The sequence below is a fragment of the Anastrepha obliqua genome, chromosome 5, assembly GCF_027943255.1.
Source record: "Anastrepha obliqua isolate idAnaObli1 chromosome 5, idAnaObli1_1.0, whole genome shotgun sequence".
NCBI lineage: Eukaryota > Metazoa > Arthropoda > Insecta > Diptera > Tephritidae > Anastrepha > Anastrepha obliqua.
In genome coordinates, this window is record NC_072896.1 from 13,202,297 (window position 1) to 13,226,470 (window position 24,174).

The 24,174-nt window shown below is 36.4% G+C and overlaps 1 protein-coding gene across 1 annotated transcript in view; it reads left to right on the plus strand.

Moving 5' to 3' along the window:
* The window catches only part of LOC129247446 (uncharacterized), a 311,844-nt gene that overhangs the window by 163,289 nt on the left and 124,381 nt on the right, over positions 1-24,174 (plus strand). The window contains exon 7 of the mRNA XM_054886576.1: positions 1,736-1,852. Within this exon, the coding sequence (XP_054742551.1) occupies positions 1,736-1,852 (117 nt within the window). The remainder of the gene's footprint in view (positions 1-1,735; positions 1,853-24,174) is intronic.

A 24,174-nucleotide genomic window follows, 5' to 3' on the forward strand; every position in this document is an offset into this window, starting at 1 on the left:
TTTCTATCTCCATTAAAATACTATAATATTTTCGATAAGAATGGGCATAAAACTCATTTGCTGCCTCCCGAAAAAATGTAAATAAAATAATATATATTTAAAAAAAATGGTTTTAGAAATTAAAAAGAAAGTGTGTGGTAGTTCACGGAACCCGCACGATTGAAGTGAAACTTCTTTTATCAACAAATCAATAATTTAACTATTATTTCAATATAATGCATGCAGAAGTCATGGAAAGCATGGAATGGAATTTTATTAAACAGAATTATTTATTTATTTTAATATAAAAAGAAATGAATTTATTGTACTCAATTACATTTGGTTCTCGGCATTGTCATTATCATTATTGGATTCGTTTTCCAAAAATGAAACAAGGGCTTTATGGTAACTGAAATACGTAAAAAATGATCTACATTCTAATCTATCAAGGTATCGATGAAATACTGCATCAATGGTAGTTCCGCATCTTGTTGTTGGTACTACAAATTATCACTTATCGTACAACCGGAGGATTCACTGTCACGGTGTTCAACAGTAGCTCTTAATTTTTTACGCTCCAAATACTCACGTTGCCGTTCAGCACCTGTTTTCGGTTTCCGTTTTTGTTGATTTGATGCCATATTTAACAGAAATCAATCAACAAAACAAAATATGTTTGTAAGATTTGCTCAAAACTACACACACACTCTATGACGCGTCTCGCGTTACTAATAATATTGTGTTTGGGATAACTGTCAACTGTTTCCACCGAAATGCGTTCGCAAAGTGTATGGTCTTTGGTATGGTAAACAGATTTATGATACATTATTTTGCGGCGACAGCACAGCGCGATAGCCCAGCGGCTAGCAATGTGGGCTTCCGATCCGAAATCCTTGGTTCGAATCACAAGAAATTTTTTTTTTTTTTATACATTTATTTCATTTTGTTTTATGATATGTTTATGAGCAGATTTTTTTCATGGCAGAAATACACTCGGGGGTTTGCCATTGCCTGCCGAGGGGCGACCGCTATTAGAAAAATGTTTTCATTAATTTTGCTTTCACCGAGATTCGAACCAACGACCTCTCTGTGAATTCCGAATGGTGATCACGCACCAACCCACTCGGCTACGGCGGCCGTCAATCAAATGTCATATTTACAAATTACATTCGATAAGAATGCAATAATAAACGACCGCATTACATTCACGACGACACGCCACGCCAGTCTTTTAACAGATGGCGCTGGCATAGCGGAGTTTTACGTAGTTTAGCGTAGTTTTACTCCTCACAGCGTTTCATCCACGCCACGCTTTTAACAGATGGCGCTGGCGTAGCGTCACATATCGATGAAACGCTATGGTTTTACTCCTCACAGCGTTTCATCCTTCGAGACAAAAGAAGTTTCACTTCAAAAATTTAAAAAGTATAAAGTAAATATTTTAAACGTTTAATAATTTTGTAATAAATTTAGAGACTTCTAGAATACAAAATATGTTATATATCTTTACAATTTGTAGTACTTTATAATATTTAAGAAGTTAAGAATCGTGGAGAAAGTACCAACAAATTTCCCTCTTAAATATATGAATATTACTATCACAAAATGCTTAAAAAATATAATTTTAGTTCTTTGTACATTCCTTCTTTGTATATATTTAGCTGCATACGAAAAATGTGCTTCAATATCTTCCGCTTCCTAGCTGGCTTCTGCCCATTTGCCATTCACTTTTTATTCCACATTTCTTCTCCTTCAGGTCGATACTTATCTGCAGCTAAAAGGCACACAATTGGAACGTGAGATGGCAGCTGAAATCATTTTGCACATTCTCGATAAAGTTATGCAAAATACGCAATCGCTGAATAGTCAACAGGTAAGCGAACAAACTTCGTGAGTTTTTATATTGAAACTGGGCAGAGATTTGAAAAGAATGTAACAAGGAAATGAGGTTTTTTCATAAATATTTAAACTCTGCTGAAAATTACTGAACTTTAAAAAGTAGCTGTTGTTATTGATTTTTGTTGTGCTTATAATATTAAACTGTTATTTGTATTAAGCGACACGAGCAGCGAAAGCATTTAAGCATTTTAGCTGAATAATATTTTAATAAAGATGTTAAAGAAAACGCTCAGTGAAATGGCAAAGATGACTTGAAACTAAAATGTTGTAGTCAGCAGAAAAGGTAAGCAAACCGGCAAATTTTTAGCTTATCACTGAACTTTTTCGAGCAAATTTGTGATGATTATCACTGTACTAGTTTTCATAAACAGTCGGTTCAGTTTTAAAAAATATTATGAAGAATTGAGTAAAACTATTACACTTCATATAAAAATCAGTGCTCAGGTGTGTCTCATAAGCGGCAAATACAAGCGGTTGACTCGTGGGAAAAAGTGTTTACTTTTAGTTTCGAAAAGCAAAGCGTAGCTTGCCGCGGAATAATACAGAGGCTAGAAGCTTGCTCAGTTAATTCTTTAGATTTGCTTAAAAGACACTTGGATGATATTTTACTCATCATCGGCACAAAAGAAACAAAGAGAAATACATCAAACTACACAACCAACGTCATTGACAGAACGAGGGACAAAGATCGCTTTAAAATTTCTGTCGAAATATGAAACAATTTAAAGAGCACCATCAAGCGACCGCTAATGTTGTTGTTGTTGTTGTTGTTGTAGCAGCATAAAAATACGAGAAATGCTGCTGAAAGGACAGACCTTGGCCGGACATAAATCCGCGTCGTTCCGGTTACATAGTACCGACTGTCGTGGAAACGCCAAGTGTCCGCTAATGTAAGAAAGTGGTTCTAAGAGCTTTCCATAAGTTCGACAAATCTGAGGCGAAATGTTTAAGGATTGGTGCGTACTTGGGATTTTTCAAAAAAGTCTAAATAAGAAGTGTGAAATTTTTAGGAAAATTTTTTGATCGTTTTTCGCAATTTGTCCAAATTTCGAAACTTGGACTTATAAGGAATGTTATTGGGGAATGAATTGTATGAAGTGTTAACAACTTCACACTGCTTGTAGCTGTAAAACAGCTCATGACATCAACGTCAAAAATGTTCTCATGACAGTTCAATATATTGTTTATAAGCCATCAAAAGCATTTCCGTCTCAGTTTTGTTGAATTTTTTTTTTTTTTTCTGTGATGGAATTCAAACGTAATTGTGTGATTGCGTTATATTTGGCTGCAAAATCACAACCAGCGATTGTTTGTGAGCACGAGCACCTCGATGTAAAAAAAGGATTTTGTTTAGCGCACCATTCCTCGTTACAATGATACTGGTAGCATCGCGAAACTTCATGTATGTGGTCATGAAAAGACTGCAACGTCACGTGAAATGGTTCAAAATGTGAAGAAACGACTTGAGCAAAATCCCCGACGAAGTGTAAATCAAATGGCGAAAGAACTGAAAATATCTGACCGCAGCATCCGCCGCATACTGAAAAATATTCTCAAAGTCAAGCCTTACAAGACCCAAAAAGCGCATGATCTCACCCCAAAGCAACAACAAGTCAGACTTGTGAGAGCGAAGGAGTTGCTTCGCTTGGCCGAAGGCGGTAAATTTCCGTGTTCCGAACATTGTATTTTCTGATGAGAAAATTTTTCAAATTGAGCAATTCGTAAACTCCCAAAACGAAGGGGTTATTTCACCGACCACTCATACGAGAATTTGAATCAAGGATTGATCACCAGGAGGCAGCACCCGCCACAGGCAATGGTTTGGGCCGCTGTAACTGCAGATGGGCGTTCTTCAATCGTTTTCATCGAGCCTGTCGTCAAGTTAAATGCGAAATATTATCGGGGAAGTACTGTGGAGGTTACTTTAAAGCTGTAGGCAGACAAACATTTCAGTGGCAAACCATGGACGTTTGAACAAGACTCGGCACCGTCTCACAAAGCTCAAGTGAACCAAGAAGGGCTAAAAAGCAACTTCATAACGTCCGCACAATGGCTATCAAATTCACCAGACGCGAATCCGATGGATTATTCTCTTTGACTCATTTTGAAGAGCAAGGTCAAAGGTCCAAACAAACAGTTTCACCAGTCTTGAGGCGCTGAAAAAAGTTATTGTCCGCGAGTGGGTCAAAATACGTGCAAGTCACATTCGGGTAGCTTGCGATTCGTTACTGAATCATATCTGGGAAAGATAAATTGATTCTTAATTTTGTATTACTTTTAACCATTTTTTACTTTGAGTTGAATAAAAGTAATTTTCCAAACTAAATGTACCCTGTAAGTCGCTTTCGAACGTAAGTTCCCAGGCGATTCTTGGGCAAAGCCGGGAAGTTGTAAGCTGCTTAGACCATATCGTGACCGCCTTTCGCAAGTAAATAGCTATCAGGCACTTTCCCCATTTGCATGGACTTCTACATATGGAAGTATCCTCCATGTGATGTCCTTCGAATGGACACAAACGCTCCAGTTCTGAAAGTATTCGATGCGGTATCAGCTGGTAGTAGCAGAGGTAGAGGAAGGCCTCCTCTGCGTGGGAAAGATCAGGTGGAGAAGAACTTGGCTTCACTTGGTGTGTCCAAAATCGCGTAAGCAGATATGGCAACAATCAAGAAGAAGAAGAAGCTGGATATATATGACAGAATGTCCAACCGATTCTTACGGCTTTCTGTACATTTGAAATCATTAACTAATCTGTAGAGTTTCTGAATTTCTTTCAACTTAACAGAAATTTCATAACACATAATTTCTCTCAAAGCTAACGCGCCTATAATCTTAGCCGTAACATAAAGATGCTTTGATTCCAAGATTCCTATGATCCCCATCAGCATGTGATTTTAATTCAAGCGCTAATAGTTTCCCGTACAAGCCAATTACTACAAGTTTTTAGAATAAATCCGCCTTTTTCGCTTGATGCCAAAAGTGAAAACAAATTAAATTTTTATTCATAAGGAAGATGACAGAACTTTGTTTTAGTTGTTTTAAGGAGTTAGGGGTAGTCAGAGGCCTGAAAAAATTATGGTTTTCAAAAATTTTCTTTTGCTAGTCAATTACTTTATTTTACAAAAATAAAAACGCAGCAATTGTACATCATGTTTTGACTTGACTTTAGCTAAATTTCAAAAAAGAAATTAATAATTGTAAAAGTTATCGATGTTTGTGTGGAGCCCGGTTCTCTAGAAGTCCCTTGCGGTGATCATCACAAGTCCTTGGAAATTCATTTAAAATCAATGGGACAAGAGAAATTAGTTTTATTGACGTGATAACATCTTATAATTCGATTTAGCCGGCTGCGCGCACGAAAAAATGTGTCGTTATCTTGCTCATGGTCGTTACCTTGCTTAAACTGCAAGCGAGAACGCGGAACGAACGACAAAGAGCACAATCGGCCCCCGCGTTCGGCAACGTTCGACATCTGGCTCTGTCGTACTTGAGTGAGCATATATATGTATGTATATGTATGTATATGCGCATGTGTATATAAATTCACATATTTGTATTTGCATATGTCTTCTTCTTGTATGCATGGTAATGAACCATTTCTCTGTTGAGAATAGGACGATGAGAGGAAAAATTGGAAATATGAAAGGGAGTGTTTCGAGTGGAATGTTTCTTGAAAAGTCAAATCGATGATGTTGCCTCTTAGTGTTGTTGACTTATTAACGTCTGATGCACAATGGAAATTGAACATGTCTTTCATGAATTTGATAAATGTTTCGTCATTTTTCACGTTTGTGTAAATGTAACTTGATCAATTCCATTGCGATTCCATTTACCTCCTTCTCTATATCCATACAATTTATCTATCAAACAAATAAAATAAAATTTTTTTTTTTGAAAAATGCAACCATTCAATCAGTATTTTCTTATGACGTTGTCACGTTAAACTATCGTTAGTAAACCGACTTTACAGACAACCTCTTTTATTAGATAATCTGGTGCCTGATCGAAGCTTTTTTGTTTTCCAAAATTAACAATATGGCGGCCTTAGGAAATAGTTTTCAGATCTTCGAAAAAAACCGACAATTAATCGAAGTTTTTGAAAAAAAGCCTTCGATCAGGCACGAGTTTTTTATGTTTTTCAAAAGCAGTATAAATTTTTTTGAAATCTAAAATAATTTTGAAAAAAAAACGCATTTAAAGTTTTGTCGGATTCACTTCAATTTTTCACACAATATTTTTAAGATATTGTGCTTTGAGAAAATGCAAAAAAACCCTCTTTTCGAAAATTTTGACTGCTCCTAACCCCTTAAACATTTAGCCTAAAAATCCGGGTAACTAAAATTTTTCGTGCTTGGCTAAAACAGACGAGAGAAAAAACAACGAAATGTTAAACTTTAAAATCACCCAAATTTCTACAGCTCAAATATTCCGTTGCATGTATTTACGAGTGTATATGTATGAATGTGTGTACATATACAATCCAGCCGTGAAATTAAATTTTCTTGAATGAAAGATTTTTGATGAAGCGCACAATCAGAAAAAAAAAAAAAACACACACACCCGAATTACGTCAAACGTAACGCTCTGCAATTGTGCCGGCATATAGCAATCGCGCAAAAACAACTACAATAAGTAAAAGGAAACAAAAAAAAAACTTCGCTTTGACTGAAGCCAATAACTTGCGAAACTTTATTGGCAGTTTGGCGATGACGTCGAAAATCTTGTACTGACGCATGCAATGACTTTTCACGCGTACATGCACAACAACAACAATAATCGCATCAGCTACAATTACAACAAACAACACGAATTGGCAGAGCCACAGTAATACCAATCGCTGTTGTTACTTTGCCCCATTGTTTGCAGCAAATTTAGAAGAAATCGTTGCACGCGACGTAATGGCATGTGGAAAATGTGGCCGGTATATGCATGTATGTGTGCATATGTAATACACATACTGATACATGCAGGCACTTGCACTCGAATGGATTAATACGAAATACAGACAGATAGCAGATAACTCGAAATTGCCGCTTTCCAAATGCATGCGCGCTACTTTTCGCGCGCAAATGTCGATTGCTCGTACATACATAGCAGCTTTTGTGGCATGCAACATGGAATGCGCATGCAATTTATATATTTTTATGTATGTGTATGTGTGCTTATATAGGGTTTATCGACAGGAAATTTTGTTTTGAAGAGTAGTTGAAGCGAGTTGTGTTAAATTTCCTTCTCGCCTGTAAGTATGCAGCAAACTCTGATTTTTTTTGTAATTTTATTAGACAAAAAATCGCTGCATTTCTCAAATGGCTTATGAAACAATTTCTATTCTTTCGGAAAAATTAGAATGCGTAGACGAGAACTGTTAGGATGTTGGACGCGCATGGGTAAGCGGTAATTTTTAGTGAATGAGTAAATATATACCTGTCATATCCGATCGACTGTCGCAAACCCTCCTGTCATTAAGAAGAAGGGAGTGCAGGCAGCTAATTGGGCTGATGACGGGTCGCCTTCGCTCAAATCATGTTTGAGGACTTTGGTACTGATGTGTTAAGAAGCGACCACCTTGGCTCCTTGGCACTCAGATTTATTCGGAGGTCGAGTAGATTTGAAGAAGATTAAAAGGGAGTGCAGTACAATGGACTCAAGTGCTCCACTTGCTAGTTGTCCCGAGGACTTTGGTACTGATGTGTTAAGAAGCGACCACCTTGGCTCCTTGGCACTCAGATTTATTCGGAGGTCAAGTAGATTTAAAGAAGATTAAAAGGGAGTGCAATACAATGGACTCAAGTGCTCCACTTGCTAGTTGTCCCGACAAAAACAAAAGTAGAATATCAGCTTAGCAAATTTAACAATAAAATCTTGTTTTTGTTAACTTTAGTCTTAAAATTTCCGAGCCTATTTCTAAGGGCTTATCACCTCTATAAAAAATCTTTTTCTGAACAAACACTTTTACCAGATGGATATTCTACCGAAATCCACAATGAAATTTAAATTGCTGTAAAAACACATATTCAAGCATTAAGGACCGATGATACGACTGGTTCAAAGTTAACACCATATAGAGACCTTTTCACTTGATGGAACTCTCGTGGATTTTTTTTGCTACAAATATGTCTTAAAAATAGATTTATAAATATCAAAAAAAGTATAAATATCAAAAAAATACTAGGTGCGCAACTAAGCTCCCGAATTTTTTTTATGAAAATACAACTTTATTCTGAAAAAATGCTTACAAGTGAATCATTGAAAGTATTGGCCATCGCTGGCTACTACTTTTTCCCATATTTCTGGTAGATCTCGTATACCGTCGCGGTAAAACTGTTCATCTTTTGAGGCTATCCACGGATCAAGCCATTTTTTGATGTCCTCATATGAATGGAACTGCTGGTCAACTATACCATGTGCCATCTATCGGAACAGGTGATAATCGAAAGGCGCAATATCTGGAGGATATGGCGGGTGGAGTAGTATTTCCCATTTCAGTGTTTCCAGGTAGGTTTCAACGGGTTGGACAACGTGAGGCCGAGCGTTGTTATGCTGTAGAATCACCTTTTCATGCCTCTCCGCGTATTGCGGCCGCTTCTCGCGCAGTGCTCGGATCAGTGGCATCAATTGAAGCCGACACCAATTCCCAGTGATGGTTTCGCTTGATTTTAACAGTTCATAATAAATAACACCAACTTGGTCCCACCAAGTACATGGCATAACCTTCGCAGCGTGCATATTCGGCCGAGGCGACGACGTAGTAGCATGACCGGGCAGTCCCCATCACTTTCTTTTATTTGGATTGCTGTATTGAATCCATTTTTCATCACCCGTCACGATGCGATCGAGAAAACTCTTTCTTTTTTGCCGCTGGCGCAGTTGTTCATAGACGAAAAAACGACGTTCAACATCCCTTGGTTTTACCTCATAAGGAACCCAAGCCCCTGTTTTTGAATCATTCCCAAAGCATGCGGGATCGCTTGGAAATGTGGAAATGGATTGGCGGGTAACTCCTAACCCTGAAGCAAGCTCTTCTTGCGTTTGACACTGATCCTCATTAAGCATTGCCTCCAATTCAGCGTCTTCGAAGGTTTTTGGCCTTCCTTCACGCGGACGGTCGTCAACATTAAAATCATCGTCTTTGAAGCGACGGAACTAATCCCGGCACGTTGTTTCACTTAAAGCAGCATCTCCATAAACTTTTTGTAGCTCTCGATGCACTTCAGCCGCCTTTTTTCGAATTAAAGAGGAAAATCAACACTTCCCGCAAATGACGATTATTCAGCACAAATTCAGGCATTTTCACAAATCCAAAAGTATATGATACCAAAACAAAATTTATTTACAATATTTTATTGTTTGCCATATGTTGAACTTGGTTTATGATGCTTAGGTTATGTTAAAATGCTGGCGGCATCTATTGACAAACAGCGAGAACTTACTAATATATAAAAAAAACTGAAACACTGTAAGAATGTATATTAATATGTTTTTTTTTTTCAATTAAAAACTTTTTTTAAATAATTTGTTTTTAAGGGTTTTTATATTTTTTTGGAAATTAATTTTATTTATGTAATATTCAAATATTTTTTTGGGTCATATACGAATATAAGAAAAAAGGTGTGCGACAATTTGACCAGTTTTGGCTATTCAATTTTTATTTTATTTAGTGTCTATTTATTTTTTATAAAAGTGCAACTTATTATAAATAATAACCATATAAATGATTTTTTCGAAATTTGTACAAAAATGATCAAATTTATGAAAACTGAATTTTTTAATCAAAATTCCTGGGATAAATTTTGAATGCAATTTTGCAGGTTATTGAGTTGTAGTTCAATAAAATGAAAGTTGCAAGCAGCTACAAATTACCGTTGATTTTTAACTCTTTTCAGCACCGACAGAGCGACAGATTTTCTGCTTTTCAACTAAGCAAATGGTAGACAGATGAAAATCATATTTTGCCAAATGAAACGGTGAACATTTTTATTAAAAAACTAAGCCTTTTAAAACAACTGTTTAAAATTTGTCTAATAAATTTTGGTCGATACAAAACGTCTTAATATAACAAAGTTTTCAAAGAATTGTCTCAAACATTTCGCAGTCACATTTTCATTCAAAACACATACAAGTTACTTCTTGAAACCCCCTTTATATGTAAGTGTTCACTCATATGTACATATCTGCATATTTAAGTTATTTGTGCTTCGCATATCGACCATTTGATCTTGCGTACTATCCCCCTAGCATCTGTCTATCTATCAAACTCAGTTTGAATGTATTTTATTTATTATTGTGCAACATACAAAAACTCACGCGCCACGAAGCTGCAAGGTAAATACCCTGCAGGCAAATCTGTTATGGTGCTGTGAACTTTTTACCACCAGAGGCGGTGACCATCCGTAATTAGTCTGCATGGACCAGAGACTCCAAATATATTTAGGTATATATAATAAGTTCCCATAGTTCCGTGGGACAACAAAGGGTCACAAGAAGCTTGCTTTATTCCTTTCAATCGTACGCCAGCCATTTCAATTTATGCCAACTTTTGTTTATCATTGCTATCGCTGTTTCTAAGACTATTCTCCAGGTTGGTGATGATCTGCCTCTACGTCAGTTTCCTTGCGGGTTCCAGTCGTTTGAATTGCTGGTGATGTCATTTGGCTCTCTTTTTAAAATGTGAACAAGCCTACGATTTTCTGTTCGCATTGGAGTTTCGTTTGGTTAGCGGTTAAGTTTTGGTTGAATATGGTGTTGGGCTTGAAGATGCGACGTAGTGTGTGGAGGCGACGTCTAATAAAAACTTTACATCGCTACAAACCTGTGGCTACAAGATTCCAAGTTTCACAACCAGTCCGGTGGCCTAGCCATTCGAGTTAATGGTTTTAATTTGGGTGTCGCGAGTGCAAGTTGCGTTGCAGTATAGCGCTGCTATGAGCTTGATAAGAGGGATAAGGAGTTCCACTTTACACACCAAAGCCCACCAAATTTCATCGTAGTGAATCGTATCGAATGCTTTTTGAAAGTCGATGAAATTTAGATAGAGACTGATTCGCCACTCTAGAGACTTAGCCTGCCTGTAATCTTCTCAGCCAACAAATTCCACGTTTTCTGCGTAGGTAACCCCATTTAAGTTTAAAAAAACAAAATCGTTACCATCTTTGAAGTTATTAGGACCGCTGATACCACCGCGATCAAAAATCTACAGCAGGCAGGGAAATCTTTTGGAGTATACTTAACAATGCACCTGCTGGAACTCTCAAGTATTTTTTTTTTCGCTCTAAATATGCCTTATTTTAAAAACTTTTTACATCATAATTAGAAAAAAATAAAAAAAAAATATTAATGTCCCTAGTTTACTTTTTTTTTTTTTGATTACCTTTCAGATATTTCGGAATGAAAATTAAAAATGAGAAGAAATAATATCGATTTGTAAGCATTTTGTACCAAATTTTCGAAAAATGCCATTTGATTTATCTGTTCCTAGAACAAATTTAGGTGGTAGAATCAAGAAAAAATGTCTCTGGGTCATTTACAAGCAATTAGATGTACGAAAATTTGACCAGCATTGGCTATTTAACTTTTAAGTATTTAGAATCTATTAACACCTAGTTTATAAAATCTAACTCACAATGCAACAAAAACCATATAAATCGGTTTGTAGTCACTTTGTATAAAGTATAAGTTATAAAAATTAAATTTTTTTTGGTAAGCAGTTTTGTAAGTTCAATTCTATTTTACTACAATAAAGTACAGGTTGCATGCAACTTTTTTAACTGGTGACTCTTTTGTCCTTAACGGACTAGTTTCTCAGTACTTTTTGTATACCCGTAAACTGTGAGATTCGTTTTCGTTATTTTTCTTAGGCGGAAGCTCTGCATACAACAGTAAGCGCAAACATATGTATGTCTAATATTTGTGTAACAGCATTTATTTATTCATGTAAGCGAACGCTTTTACATTTTGTGTACTAAAGACCTTGCAGGGAAATTTTGAAGCAGCGAAATCGATTTCTGGTTCAACTCTGAATCTCTTTGCTACTAATCTTTCAATTTATTTGAAGACTACAGGGACCTTTATTCAAGGAGAAATAAACGCTATTCATGAGGCCTTTAGATGGTGAGAGATAAACAAAATATCATCATAAAGATATCTGCATTCTATCAGACAGCCAAGCTGCCCTACGGACTCTGGATGCATTTCAAGTAACATCAAGGCGTGTCTTACATTTTCGCCAATCTCTTAGTGAGATGGCTTAACAGTACCGCATTATCTTATGCAGGGTTCCAGACCACAGAGATATAGCAGGGAACTGTAGGACTGACCAACTTGCAAGAGAAGGTACCTGTATGCCAAACATAATTAATTTTATGGGGGTACCTCGCGCAACTTGTAAGCTTCTTGTTGTGGACCCACTAATCAATTCAGCGGATGAAAGATGGATTAGTCTCAATACTTGCGAAATTGCTAGGCAAACATGACCAAGGCTAAATCTACGTCTATCCAAAAATAATATAAAATTGAGTAGACTACAAATTAGGACCTTAGTAGGAGCTCTCTTAGGACATTGTCTCGCAGGAAATCACGTAAGGAGATTAGGCGTATGAATGCATGATTTTTGTCGTTGCTGTAGGAATGAGGTGGAGTTGGAAACAATTCAATATCTTTTCGTACAAACCCGGCTCTAGGTAGAAGCAGGAACCCATACTTAAGATCATACATATAATGGAACAAAGCCTGGACAAGAAAATCCTATTTATAAATACCAACGATATTAAAACTGCAATAGCTTTTTTTAATGACACGACTATTATGTCACTAGGCTGATCTACACCAACTCTACAACCGCAAACTACAGAATATAACAAGCCTGAGGCTATAAAAAAGAAACTAAAACAAAAGAGAAAAGTGAGAAAAAAATGGCAGACTACAAAATTTCCAGATGATCAAAAACAACTTAACAAATTAACTATAAAAATTAAAGAACTTTTGAAACATGAAAAAGACAAAAAAACTAAGCAATTACCTTAAAAATATTGACGCAAAAAAATCTACAAACCATTCATTGTGGAAAGCGACAAAAACGATGGTCGGAGCAACTGTACACCTCCCACCAATAAGAACTACAAACGAACAATGGGCTCGAACATCATCGGAAAAGCTACTTATTTAGCTCAACATTTTAAAAATATATTTCAAAATGAAAATAACACCGAATTCGATTTCACTCATACGACGAGCAATGAAAACGAGCAAATCATAAAAAAACCTTACTAACAGAGATAAAGCATTTAATCTCGACATTAAAAAACATCAAATCCCCTGGACATGACCTCATCTCGGGGAAAATTTTAAAGCATATGCCCGACAGAGTAATAATTTATGTTAGGAACGTTTTCAATGCTGATGCAAAGTTCAAATACTTCCCAAAGACATGAAAAATTGTCGAAATTATTGCAATCCCAAAGCCCAATAAAGACGTCACGTTTGCATCGTCATACCGACCAATAAGTCTGCTGCCGACAATACCAAAAATATTTGAGAAGCTACTCTTTAATCGCATAGAGCCCATTATAACAAAAATAAATTTAATTCCCCAAAATCAGTTCGGATTTAGACGAAAACATTCGACAATCCAACAAGTGCATAGAGTCACTCACAAAATTAATAAAGACTTCAACAATAAACAAGTACGCGCAGCTAAAGCCTTTGACAAAGTATGGCACTCTGGATTACTGGGCAAACTCCAATCTTGGTTGCCAAATGACTACTTTCTAATGCTCAAAAGCTACATCTAAGATAGAAAATTGTATGTTAAGTATAATCACACATGTACATACATTTAACCTATGAACGCAGGACTTCCCCAAGGCAGTGTATTAGGGCCCACTCTGTATCTCATCTACACCGCTGACTTACCGGAACCGTCCTCAGGAAATAGCATGATTGCGACGTTTGCACATGAAACTGTACTAATGGCATCTCATAGAGACCCGAACATAGCACAAACAAAATTTTACAAAACGACCTAAATAAAACTCTGGATTGGTTAAAAAAATGGAATATAGAAATTAATGGCGATAAAACAATTCAAGTCAACAGAAAGGTAACCATAGACTCATTAAAGATTGGAAACTCTGACGCGAATACTGATACGAATACTGATAGGAAAGCTAAATACTTATGCATTACAATTGACTCTAAACTGAACTGGAAGGACCATATAATAAAAAAAGAAACGAAATTAAAAATATTTTTCGACACTGTACTGGCTGCTAGGACCTCAGTCAAAGCTCTTGCTGCAAAATAAAATATTAATCTATAAAACGACAATTGCACCAATTTGGAAGTTTGATGTAGAAGTTTGGGGCATAGCTTCTAATCCAATTTGACAATACTGCAACGTGCCCAGTCGACGATACTTAGGACAATAACAAATGCACGCTGACACTCACCGCGACTTAGACATCGACACAGTTGACGAAGCAATACAAACTGCGAGCAGAAGGTATATAAACAGACTTCTGACGCACACAAATCCGACGATGAGGAAGCTTCCTGCTGAAGAAAAATTCAATAATATTCAAATGAACTACATATTCCCAAATGCCTTAGTATCACTTAACTATCCAAATATTTTTGAAACAAATTACTTATTGTTAATATGGGTAGATGTAACATTTTTTAGAAGCAATAAAAAAGCAAAAAAAAATAATAATATTTCTTAATGAGTATGGATGATATATACACTTTAGGTATCAATAACATTTCACGTTTTGTTCAAAGCTCAGGATGGTTCAATCTGGAAGGAGAAATGTATCCCAGCCCCTGCGGCTCACAACGGACACATTTCGCGGTATAAGTGGCATCGCAGTACCTATGTGTGGTGCTGCTGCCAAACCTAACTTCACCTACTACAGGGACCCATTAATAGGTTTTGACTATTTATTTATTTCTTATTTAATTCTTATATTTTTTTAATGTACTCCTAGAAAAGTCAATGCTTACTTTGTTAAAAAAAAAGTGCGTATAGCGTAGTACACATAACAGAAGTGAAAATTTCAAGGCAGGCAAAGAAAGAGAGAGACCCGAGAGAGAATGAAAAAGAGAGAGAGAGAGAATGAGAAAGAGAGAGAAATAATAAATATCTAAATAAATTCACAACATTTTCAGAGAATACAACTAGACAAAATTTACAAAAAACGTAGAAGGGTCGATTGATGTAGGTAAACGCCGGATAAAAACAACGTGGCAACAACGCGCACTACTCCGAGCGCTTATCATCCGTACAAACGCAGCGATTCCAGGACCGCAGCAACGCCGGAGTGGATAGCACTTTATATTTAGAACGCACAAGCGCTAGCCTTCTGTTTCTTTCTCGTGCTAACCGGCGCCAATTGGACACACCAAGTGAAGCCAAGTCCTTCTCCACCTGATCATTCCAACGCAGAGGAGCCCTCTTCCTCTACTACCATCAGCTGGTACCGCATCGAATACTATCAGAGCCGTAGCATTTGTATCCATTCGGACGAGAAGCTAGCCAGGAAATGGAAATAAGCGCCAAAAAAGTAGGCACCAAAATAAACGCGCACTACACCAACCAAAAAATTGGGACCAAAAAACGCCCCAAACAGTAGGCACCAAAAAAATATAACGCCAAACAGTAGGCACCAAAAATATATTTACCACGAGTTTGCACAAACAAACAAGCGCCAAAAAGTAGGCAGTTTTATTTCTCACTAGAATTTAGCAACCACAAGGAAAAATTCAGGAAAAATAGCCTTAAGTGCATCTAAGATATATATAGGTATAGCTCTCCCTCTCCTTTTCCTCTACGTTATATCTTTTTTCTCTCTCGCGGAACGAAAATGCCCAAAACGTTGCATGGCCTTGATATTTTACTCTCCATTCTCGCTTGTCCATCGACGCCTAAGAAGTATCACTTCAAAAATTATTGAAAATCATTATTTTTCGGGCCTCTAACTAATCCTAACCCCTTCATGAATATGGAGGATCTATACATTTTAGGTATCAAAAACATTTCACGTTTTATCCAAAGCTCAGGATGGTTCAATCTGGGGGCTGCTGTCAAACTTAAGGTTCACCTACCGCAGGGACTTATTAATAAGTTTTGACCATTTATTTATTTTTTATTCAAATCTTATATATTTTTTAGTGTAGTTCATACTCCTACAAAATCAATGATTGCTTTGTTTAAATTAAAAAAAACTTAAACAATTAATATAAGATTTTAAATTTTTCATCACAATTCACACTATTCTCTTCGAATTTTTCAACAAATTTCATTTTTCAACAAATTTCATTTTTCTCTGGCGATCTTGTGCAATTTCTCACGTATCGAATACCCGAGTTGTTTTTTTTTATATGGAAGAAAATACCCAACATCAGCAGCAAAAAAAACTGTCAAAAATCACGTGATTTTCGTGTCGCTTGGAGCAAGGCACATTCACCAAAGGTGGGGGCACTACAGCAACAACAATGTTTTGTACGTTTGATTGTCAAAGCAAAGTATTGGCAAAGTAGAGAACAAAGAATGAATTCGCTTTGTTTCATTCTGGGTCGACAGCCACATGGACACGGCGAAAGAAAAAAGGGAAATCAGCTGATTTGCCGATACCACTTTTTATAGATTCGCCTTGACTGGGAATTTTTAATTTATTATACATAAAATTTAATGGGCTATAAAACTATATACTCTACATTTTTCTGCAAATTTTGATTAAAAAGTGTGAAACTTTAATGAAATTTTTTTGATTTTTCTAACTTGCAGAAAGTAGCAAAAGTAGAAGAATAAACTAATTTTTCATGAAAAAGTTAATAACTTGAATAAAAGAGAAACCGGGTGTGAGTATATTGCAACTGGAACAGTGTTCGCCTGCCCAAAGAACTAAAATTTCAGACCTCAAAACTACCTGTCAATATTATATTCCAATGAAAAATACGACAGCACCAGTAACAACGGCGCCAACACAGCTACTGCTTTGGTTCTCTTAGATATAATTTGTTGACCTTTGTACCACTTTCCCCCGACCGGGACATAACTAAAATTCATAATTCACAAAATTAACCTGTTTCCTATAAATAAAACAATAGCAAAGCGAACTAATCCAAACCCTAACTTCTCTAAGGTGGACTTACCAGCTCACTACTAGTGAATCTCCCTGCTGGGTAGATAGACTCTGCATTCATGCTTGTATACGGTACAAGTTATCTTCTTTCTCTCTACTATTCTCTGCTCTGCTGTTGATTGCTCTAAAAGCTAGTAAAAAATTAAATTCAATTTATCGTAACAATCATTGGTGAATTGCTCCAACAAACGAACGCTTCCAACAATTTAATCCTGCGACATAGGAGTACAGATTCGAATAAAATTGTAATGGGTAAAATAGTTAAATTCAATCAAATTTTTTGTTAGTGTTGTGAAAATGGAAGCAGCTGGCTGTTTAATACGAAAAGAGAGATTTCTAAATTAGTGGTTTTGCTAACTAAATCAATTTTTTGTCAAACTCTAAATATTTGGTATAGTTAGAAATTCTGAGCGTTTTCTCGCTTTATATCAGAGAGAAAATTAACCTAGATAGGACTAAGCGATCTGACGAATAGTCTGTAATGGATTTTTTACTTATTCTCATCTCCTCAATTCCCAATAAGCTCAGGGCTCACATGTAGATCCAAGCCGTCGTTTTCCAATGGATTGATTTTATCAACCCCTTCGATGATTGGTCTGTCAGAGCGTGGCTCATCTTAGACGTGCATAGTACCAGAACAACATTTTAGAACCACAGCTTGGGTGTTGCATTCTATTTTGCACTGAACAGTCATTTTTAGCCATGCACTTCCTCCTCCTTTTCACCTTGGCTGTAATGGTATTCTAGAATATAAATTGCAAATAAATAGTTATCCTTTTTTAAGTTGCATCATTTAGACTGTGTCGTGAACTCTCAGTATTTTTTTTTATTACATTAAACACTCGGTTGGACACCTCTTTTAAAACCTTCGATTGTGCACCCGGAACTTCCCTTTTTTCGGCTTGTTCGAGGATACTGTTTAAAAAATTATATACATAGATTCATAGAAAAGTAAATTTTAGGAAGCTACCAGGAAGCTCAAGCCATTGGCTATAATAAAAAAGTGTTAAATTCACGTCCAAAGTCGAAAAAGCCAGTCTGACCAGCCATGAGTGCCCAACGGAGTGTTAAATGAGTGACCACTTTTTTGTATTTTATGTTGAGAAATGAAATAAAGCAAAATAAAAAAAATACCTGCATACTCCGTTTTTCCATTTGCACAAAATATTGTGAAATATTAAATACTTTACAAAAAAAATCGTATCTGCGCCAAATAAGGTGTGAGTGACTGTCTACTGACCTCACTTTGTTATAATTTATGAACAAAGCCTTTCAACGTCCAGCTTATCTAACATCTTAGTCGGGTTAGTGCTCAGGTGTAGCAGTTTTAGAGTTCATTGTAATTCTGTTCATAACCAGGTAAATAAGTTCTATATATAAATGCAGATGGTATTGAAATTGCAAAGGCTAAAAAAATCGCTAAAATCACAAGGAAAATTTGCTTATGCCTAATACTTATGTGTGGAAATGTGTGCATAGCACACGCACTTCCGAAAGGGTGTTACGTGTGGCCCATAGAAAAAGTGTATGTATGTAAAATCACAATTCCGCCTACGTCAGCACAGTTATAAGAAATAACACTTTTATAAGAAATAAGAAATAATTTTTTCTACGAAGTTCAAAAATGTTTGTGCCACCATAGTGAAGGTCACTCATACGCCACGTACACTGAGGCCATGCGAGTATTTGCATTTAAAACGGAGCTTAGCTACCAAATTTTATGGCTTTTAACAATCCAATAACTCGAATTTCTTTGCATAGCACACCCATCCATGTATCTGTGTATGTGTTTATCAGTACATGCACACACTTTATCGTTTCTTCATCATTTCACGGCTCGTAAAATTCCTTGCACTCTATTAGTTATACCTAAAATGCATTTTCAATGGATGAATTAACAACAGGGGCATAAATTGCAAATTAAAAGTTCCCATATCATATAAACTGTCAAATTAAGGTTTTGCATAAGTCTTAGGGCTGCGTGAAGCATGTAGAAAAGGAGCGCTCGGTTAAATGTAAGAGAAAATTTTAAAGAAAATCTCAAAGCAAGTAAACAGCCTACAACCAACAGTCTGCAGACAACCAGCAAGGCAATAAGTCAATTTGTATAGGATGTCAATAAGTAATGGGTTTTTGAAATGCCAAACTGTGTCGTACATAATAAGCTGCTGCTGCTGTAGCTGAAAACTCAGCTCGAGCTTGAAGGGAAAACAAAATAAGTAAGCCAGAAGCAATAGCAAATAAATGTATTGTAATAAATGGCAAATACAGAAATAAAGCATAAAATATGGCCAAGTATTGAAAAGAAGAGCACACACAGCAGGATAATGTAATCTAGTCTTAGTCGTGTGGGTGTTTGTATATGTAATATATGCGATTTACTTGAAACTCGTGTGAGCATTTCATTTATTTCTGAAAACGAAAATTGCTTATTAGTAAAATTATATGTAGTTGGTGCCATTGTACAGCACTTCTAAAAAATTAATAAAAATCGTAAATCAAAAAAATAAAAATAAAAAAAATTAATAAAATAATCTCTTAACTTAAAATTACAAATCGAGTGTTCCGAATGCGTTGTTTTCTCGACTAAAAAACATATTGAGTTGGACTCGTAATTTTTATAAATCTCGACGGAAAAAAATTTTATTTGCATTTTGTATAGAAGTACGGATCGATTTCTTGAGTGTATTACGTTGCATTTTCTCTGAATTCAATTGAATTTCAAATTCAATTTGAAAATTTTTTCCTAAAGACACGCAATTTTTTAAATTTTTTTTATGCTACGAATCTACTCCTATGTATATGTATGTAATAGAAAGCAGCTTTCTTGAATGCACCGTTAAAAATTACAGGCGAGCGATTCTATGTCAAATGATCTCAGTGATTTGAACATTGTTGAAAATTTTTTCTGAAAAAAAAAGGGTTTATTTGTATGCCTGAGTACTGAATCACTCTACACTCTCGCTTTGTTTTCTTCTCATATTCCCTCAAGGGATGAGTAGGCGGGGTGCAACATTTGGCGGCAAGGCATGGCAAACATGTTCACGTATGGATCGAAATTGGACGGAAGGGTTGGCGGGGAGTATTCTGTAAGGAGACTCCCATCAAACTTAGTGTCCAAACGGAGGTATCCGCAACTATGGAAGCGGCGGACTGGTTGCTTACCTCGGTAATTACCATTAAGGAAGTAAATATTTACTCCGATAACCAAGCGGCAATTAGGGTGTTGGGCTCGTTGTTTGTGCGTTCAGGATTGGTCGAGGAGTGTTTGGCTTCTCTCTCGATTTCATCCGAATACTTCGGCATCAGGTTCATTCGGGTTCCCGGTCACAGCGGCATAGAGGGAAACTGCTGGGCCGATGAGCTGGCTAGACAGGGAACTTTGGAGACGGTTTCGTCGCGAAATGAGAGGATTGTGGTTCCCTTAAGAATCTGTGGTCTGCTTTTGGAAAGATGGGCGTCGAGTCAACTTAGCGTGCGCTGAGCTAGTGCGCAAACGTGCAAGGTCGCGAGATCCTTCTGGCCACGGGTAGATCGGTAACGCTCGAGCGAACTCCTAAGGCTAACAAAGCCCCAGCTCTCGACTTTGGTGGGTATCCTTACCGGATATTGTCCGTTAGGTGTTCATGCCGTGAGACTTGGGATTGCCTCAAGTTCGTTCTGCAGAAACTGTCTGGAGGACGAGGAGAAATCATCTCAACACCTTCTTCTCAGCTGCCCTGCTCTCGTCTGGCAAAGATTTAGACATCTTGGCTCTCATTTTTTTGTTACGCCTGCGGTTATAGCGGGTCTAAATATCATAAATTTGGTGAAGTTCATCAGTAGCTTGTTGCGGCTAACTACGAAAGCAAATCAGCCACCGTCCGCGTCGTCGTAAAATGCATGGTCATCACCGTCTCTAACCTCAAGGCTCCTTCTTCCTTCCCTTCTCCTTTCTCCTGTTCCATGTATGGCATCACAACGGACGAGTTTTCAATATTTGTCCAAGTGTGCCCTAAGCTAGGACAGCCATTTAACCTAACTAACTAACTATGCCTGAGTGTAGTGAGAAATAAGCTGAAAAATAAATAAAAAATTTAATAATTTCGAGATTTATTCAATGCTGAAAATTTTGGTATAAAGTTCTTTAAAGGGAAATATATTTGGTTGCTTTTAACATTTTTACACTTATTTTTTTAATTTTTTTAAATAAAAAATTAAATTAATTTTTTTAAATAAAAAATTAAAAAAAAAAAATTTTTGTGTTGTTTTTTTTTTGTTTTTTATGGCAAAAATGTATGGGAAAGAAATGTTTGCCTGTTTATACACCTTACAATAAAGAACTTTTTTCAGAACTTTGATTTATTTTCATTGTGCTCCTGTGAGAAATTCCTAAAATATAACTGGAATAATAATTAAAATTAATATAAAAATTAAAATTTTTGAAATTGTTCCCGCGACTACAGAAGATATTCAGGTTTGGACGCTCATATTTGGAGTTAGGATATTAGCTCTGCTTTTTTTATTTTTTGTTTTTGTTTTTTTCATTTTCTTACTAATAAAATGTTGATAATTTTGCAAGTTTGATCTGTATTCTTATCATTTTCTTTTGCTCCAAGAGATCGCTTGACGAGTACTTTCACTGAAAGTTATGCAATTTATAAATTCTTCATCTGCTCATTGAGCATTTTTAGCCGGTATAGAAGGTATAATTATACTTATTTTGTAAAAGTGGGCGATAATAAAAGCTGCATAATTAAAATATTTGTATCTTATGTATGTAAAAATTGAATTGCTTTCGAAGCTATACGAAGCGACATATTTTACTCCAAATTTGATTGAGTCACAGCTAAGACCCATCAGCTTATTCTCCTTTATTTTCAAAACTCTCGGGCGATTGTTGGATGTATATCTCAGGGAGAAGCTTACAGACAATACGCTTTCACCATCTCAACATGCCTACCTCAAAGGAAAATCCACAGAGACAGCTCTTCATGAGGTTGTAAGTGCGATTGAGAGGAGCATAAAATGCAAACAATACTCAGCAACTAGTTTTCTCGACACAATGTTAGCACAAGATCCATAATTGAGGCTCTTAATATGTTAGGCATAGACATAGGACTCAACGAATAGATAGAAAACATGCTTAAAACGAGAATAATAATCGGTGAGGCAGGCAGTAGCACGGTACAGCGCTCTGCCAACAGGGGAACTCCTCAGGGAGGAGTCTTATCCCCTCTGCTGTGGTTACTAGTCGCTAACAACATCCGTACCAAATTCAACCAAAATGGAATTCAAGTAGTGGCGTACGCCTGGCGACATCAGGAATGTTTCCAACCACAGTCGATGGGATAATGAAAGAAGCTCTGGTATTACTCAGAAATTGGGCCACGGACTGTAGTTTAAGTGTAAACCCAAGAAAAACTGAACTGATGCTATTCACCAAGAAAACCAAGGTACCAAACTTTAACCCCCCAAAGGTTAGGTTAGGTTAGTCTGGTTGGCAAAAAGCCACGCATAGACCTTTTGGTCCTTTACATGAGAAAAGAAACTAAAAAGTTCAACCCAAATTGTTCCTTCGGCAAGGTTTCTTATTTTGATCCCTAGAATATGATTTTCACAGAGCAATGGGCGATTTTTTTACCTCCCCACAAAAGACACTAAAAGTTCAACCCAAATTGGGGGACATCAGAATATGATTTTCACAGAGCAATGGGCGATTTTTTTACCTCCCCACAAAAGACACTAAAAGTTCAACCCAAATTGGGGGACATCAGAATTCGTTTTAGAGGTACGGTTCCTTCGGCAAAGTTTCTTACTTTGATCCCTAGAATTTGATTTTCACAGAGCAATGGGCGATTTTTTTGCCTCCCCACAAATCGATCCGGCCTAATATATATATATATAATTGACGCGTACACCCTTTTTGCGTGTTTGACCGAGCTCCTCCGAACGGCAAATATTTTTATGAGGAGCTTTTTCATGGCAGAAATACACTCAGAGGTTTGCCATAGCCTGCCGAGTGGCGACCGCTATTAGAAAAATTTGTTTCTTAATTTTGGTGTTTCACCGAGATTCGAACCTACGTTCTCTCTGTGAATTCCGAATGGTAGTCACGCACCAACCCATTCGGCTACGGCGGCCACCTACCCTACCTTACTTTAAGTAAATGCGGGTTTGGCCATTTCAAGACAATAACATAGAATTTTCTTTAACACCCCGTTTGGCAAAATTTTTTTTAGCTACTTGCACGCTTAGTGAGTCCAACCAAACTTACATAAATTTAATTTAGAAGATCTTAAATAATTTTGTTTTTTAATTCAGAAAAGCACTGTTGGTTATGGTTAACAGTCAAAGGGGTTAAATATAAAGGGGAAATAAATAGAAATGTATGAAAATATTTTTAAAGCTAAGATTTGAGTGTAGTGATAATCCCAAATACGTTACGGTTATATGTAAATACAAAATTTGCAAAAAAATTCACATCCATAACCGAACAGATCGGCATAAGCAGTTTTCCAATTGCCAAGCGTTTATCCATTTCAAAGCAGAAACACTGAATTTCATGCATGAATATAAATATTTATAAAGGGCTATACTTATACATATATTACAGAAATAAACCCGTTACATATTTAAAGAAAATGCCAAACCCTCCATCTATGACTCAGCAGAAGCAGTTATTTAGATTTTCCACAACACTGAGCATATTTATGTGTGTACAGAAATGCACAGAGCTTATACTTTTATAATATCCGCTTTGCCTAATCATGTTTGTCATGGCATATAAATTACATGGTACTTAAATTTACTTCATCTTATTTACTATATGCCATTTATTTTGTTTTCATTAGGATTTATTTGTTGAATCTTATGCTGAGCTGCTTAAGCGATTTATTACAGTTCAGTCGGTAAGCAATCAATACAGGAAATTTATTTGGCATTGAATTTTCTGCTCTAAAAGTTGTCGCTTATTAAGGATAAATGGAGATATTTTCTCAGATTTCCTATTCTGATGTAGAAAATTTGTTAAAACAGTCCCGATTGGGAAATAATAATTTAAAACAGAAAACAAAAACAACAACGTGTCTAATTTACAAGAGATTATTATGCTTGAAAGGAGGTGGAAATTTAATCGCAATATATTTTTCTTTGCGCGCTGAGTTTAGATAATTTCTCACGT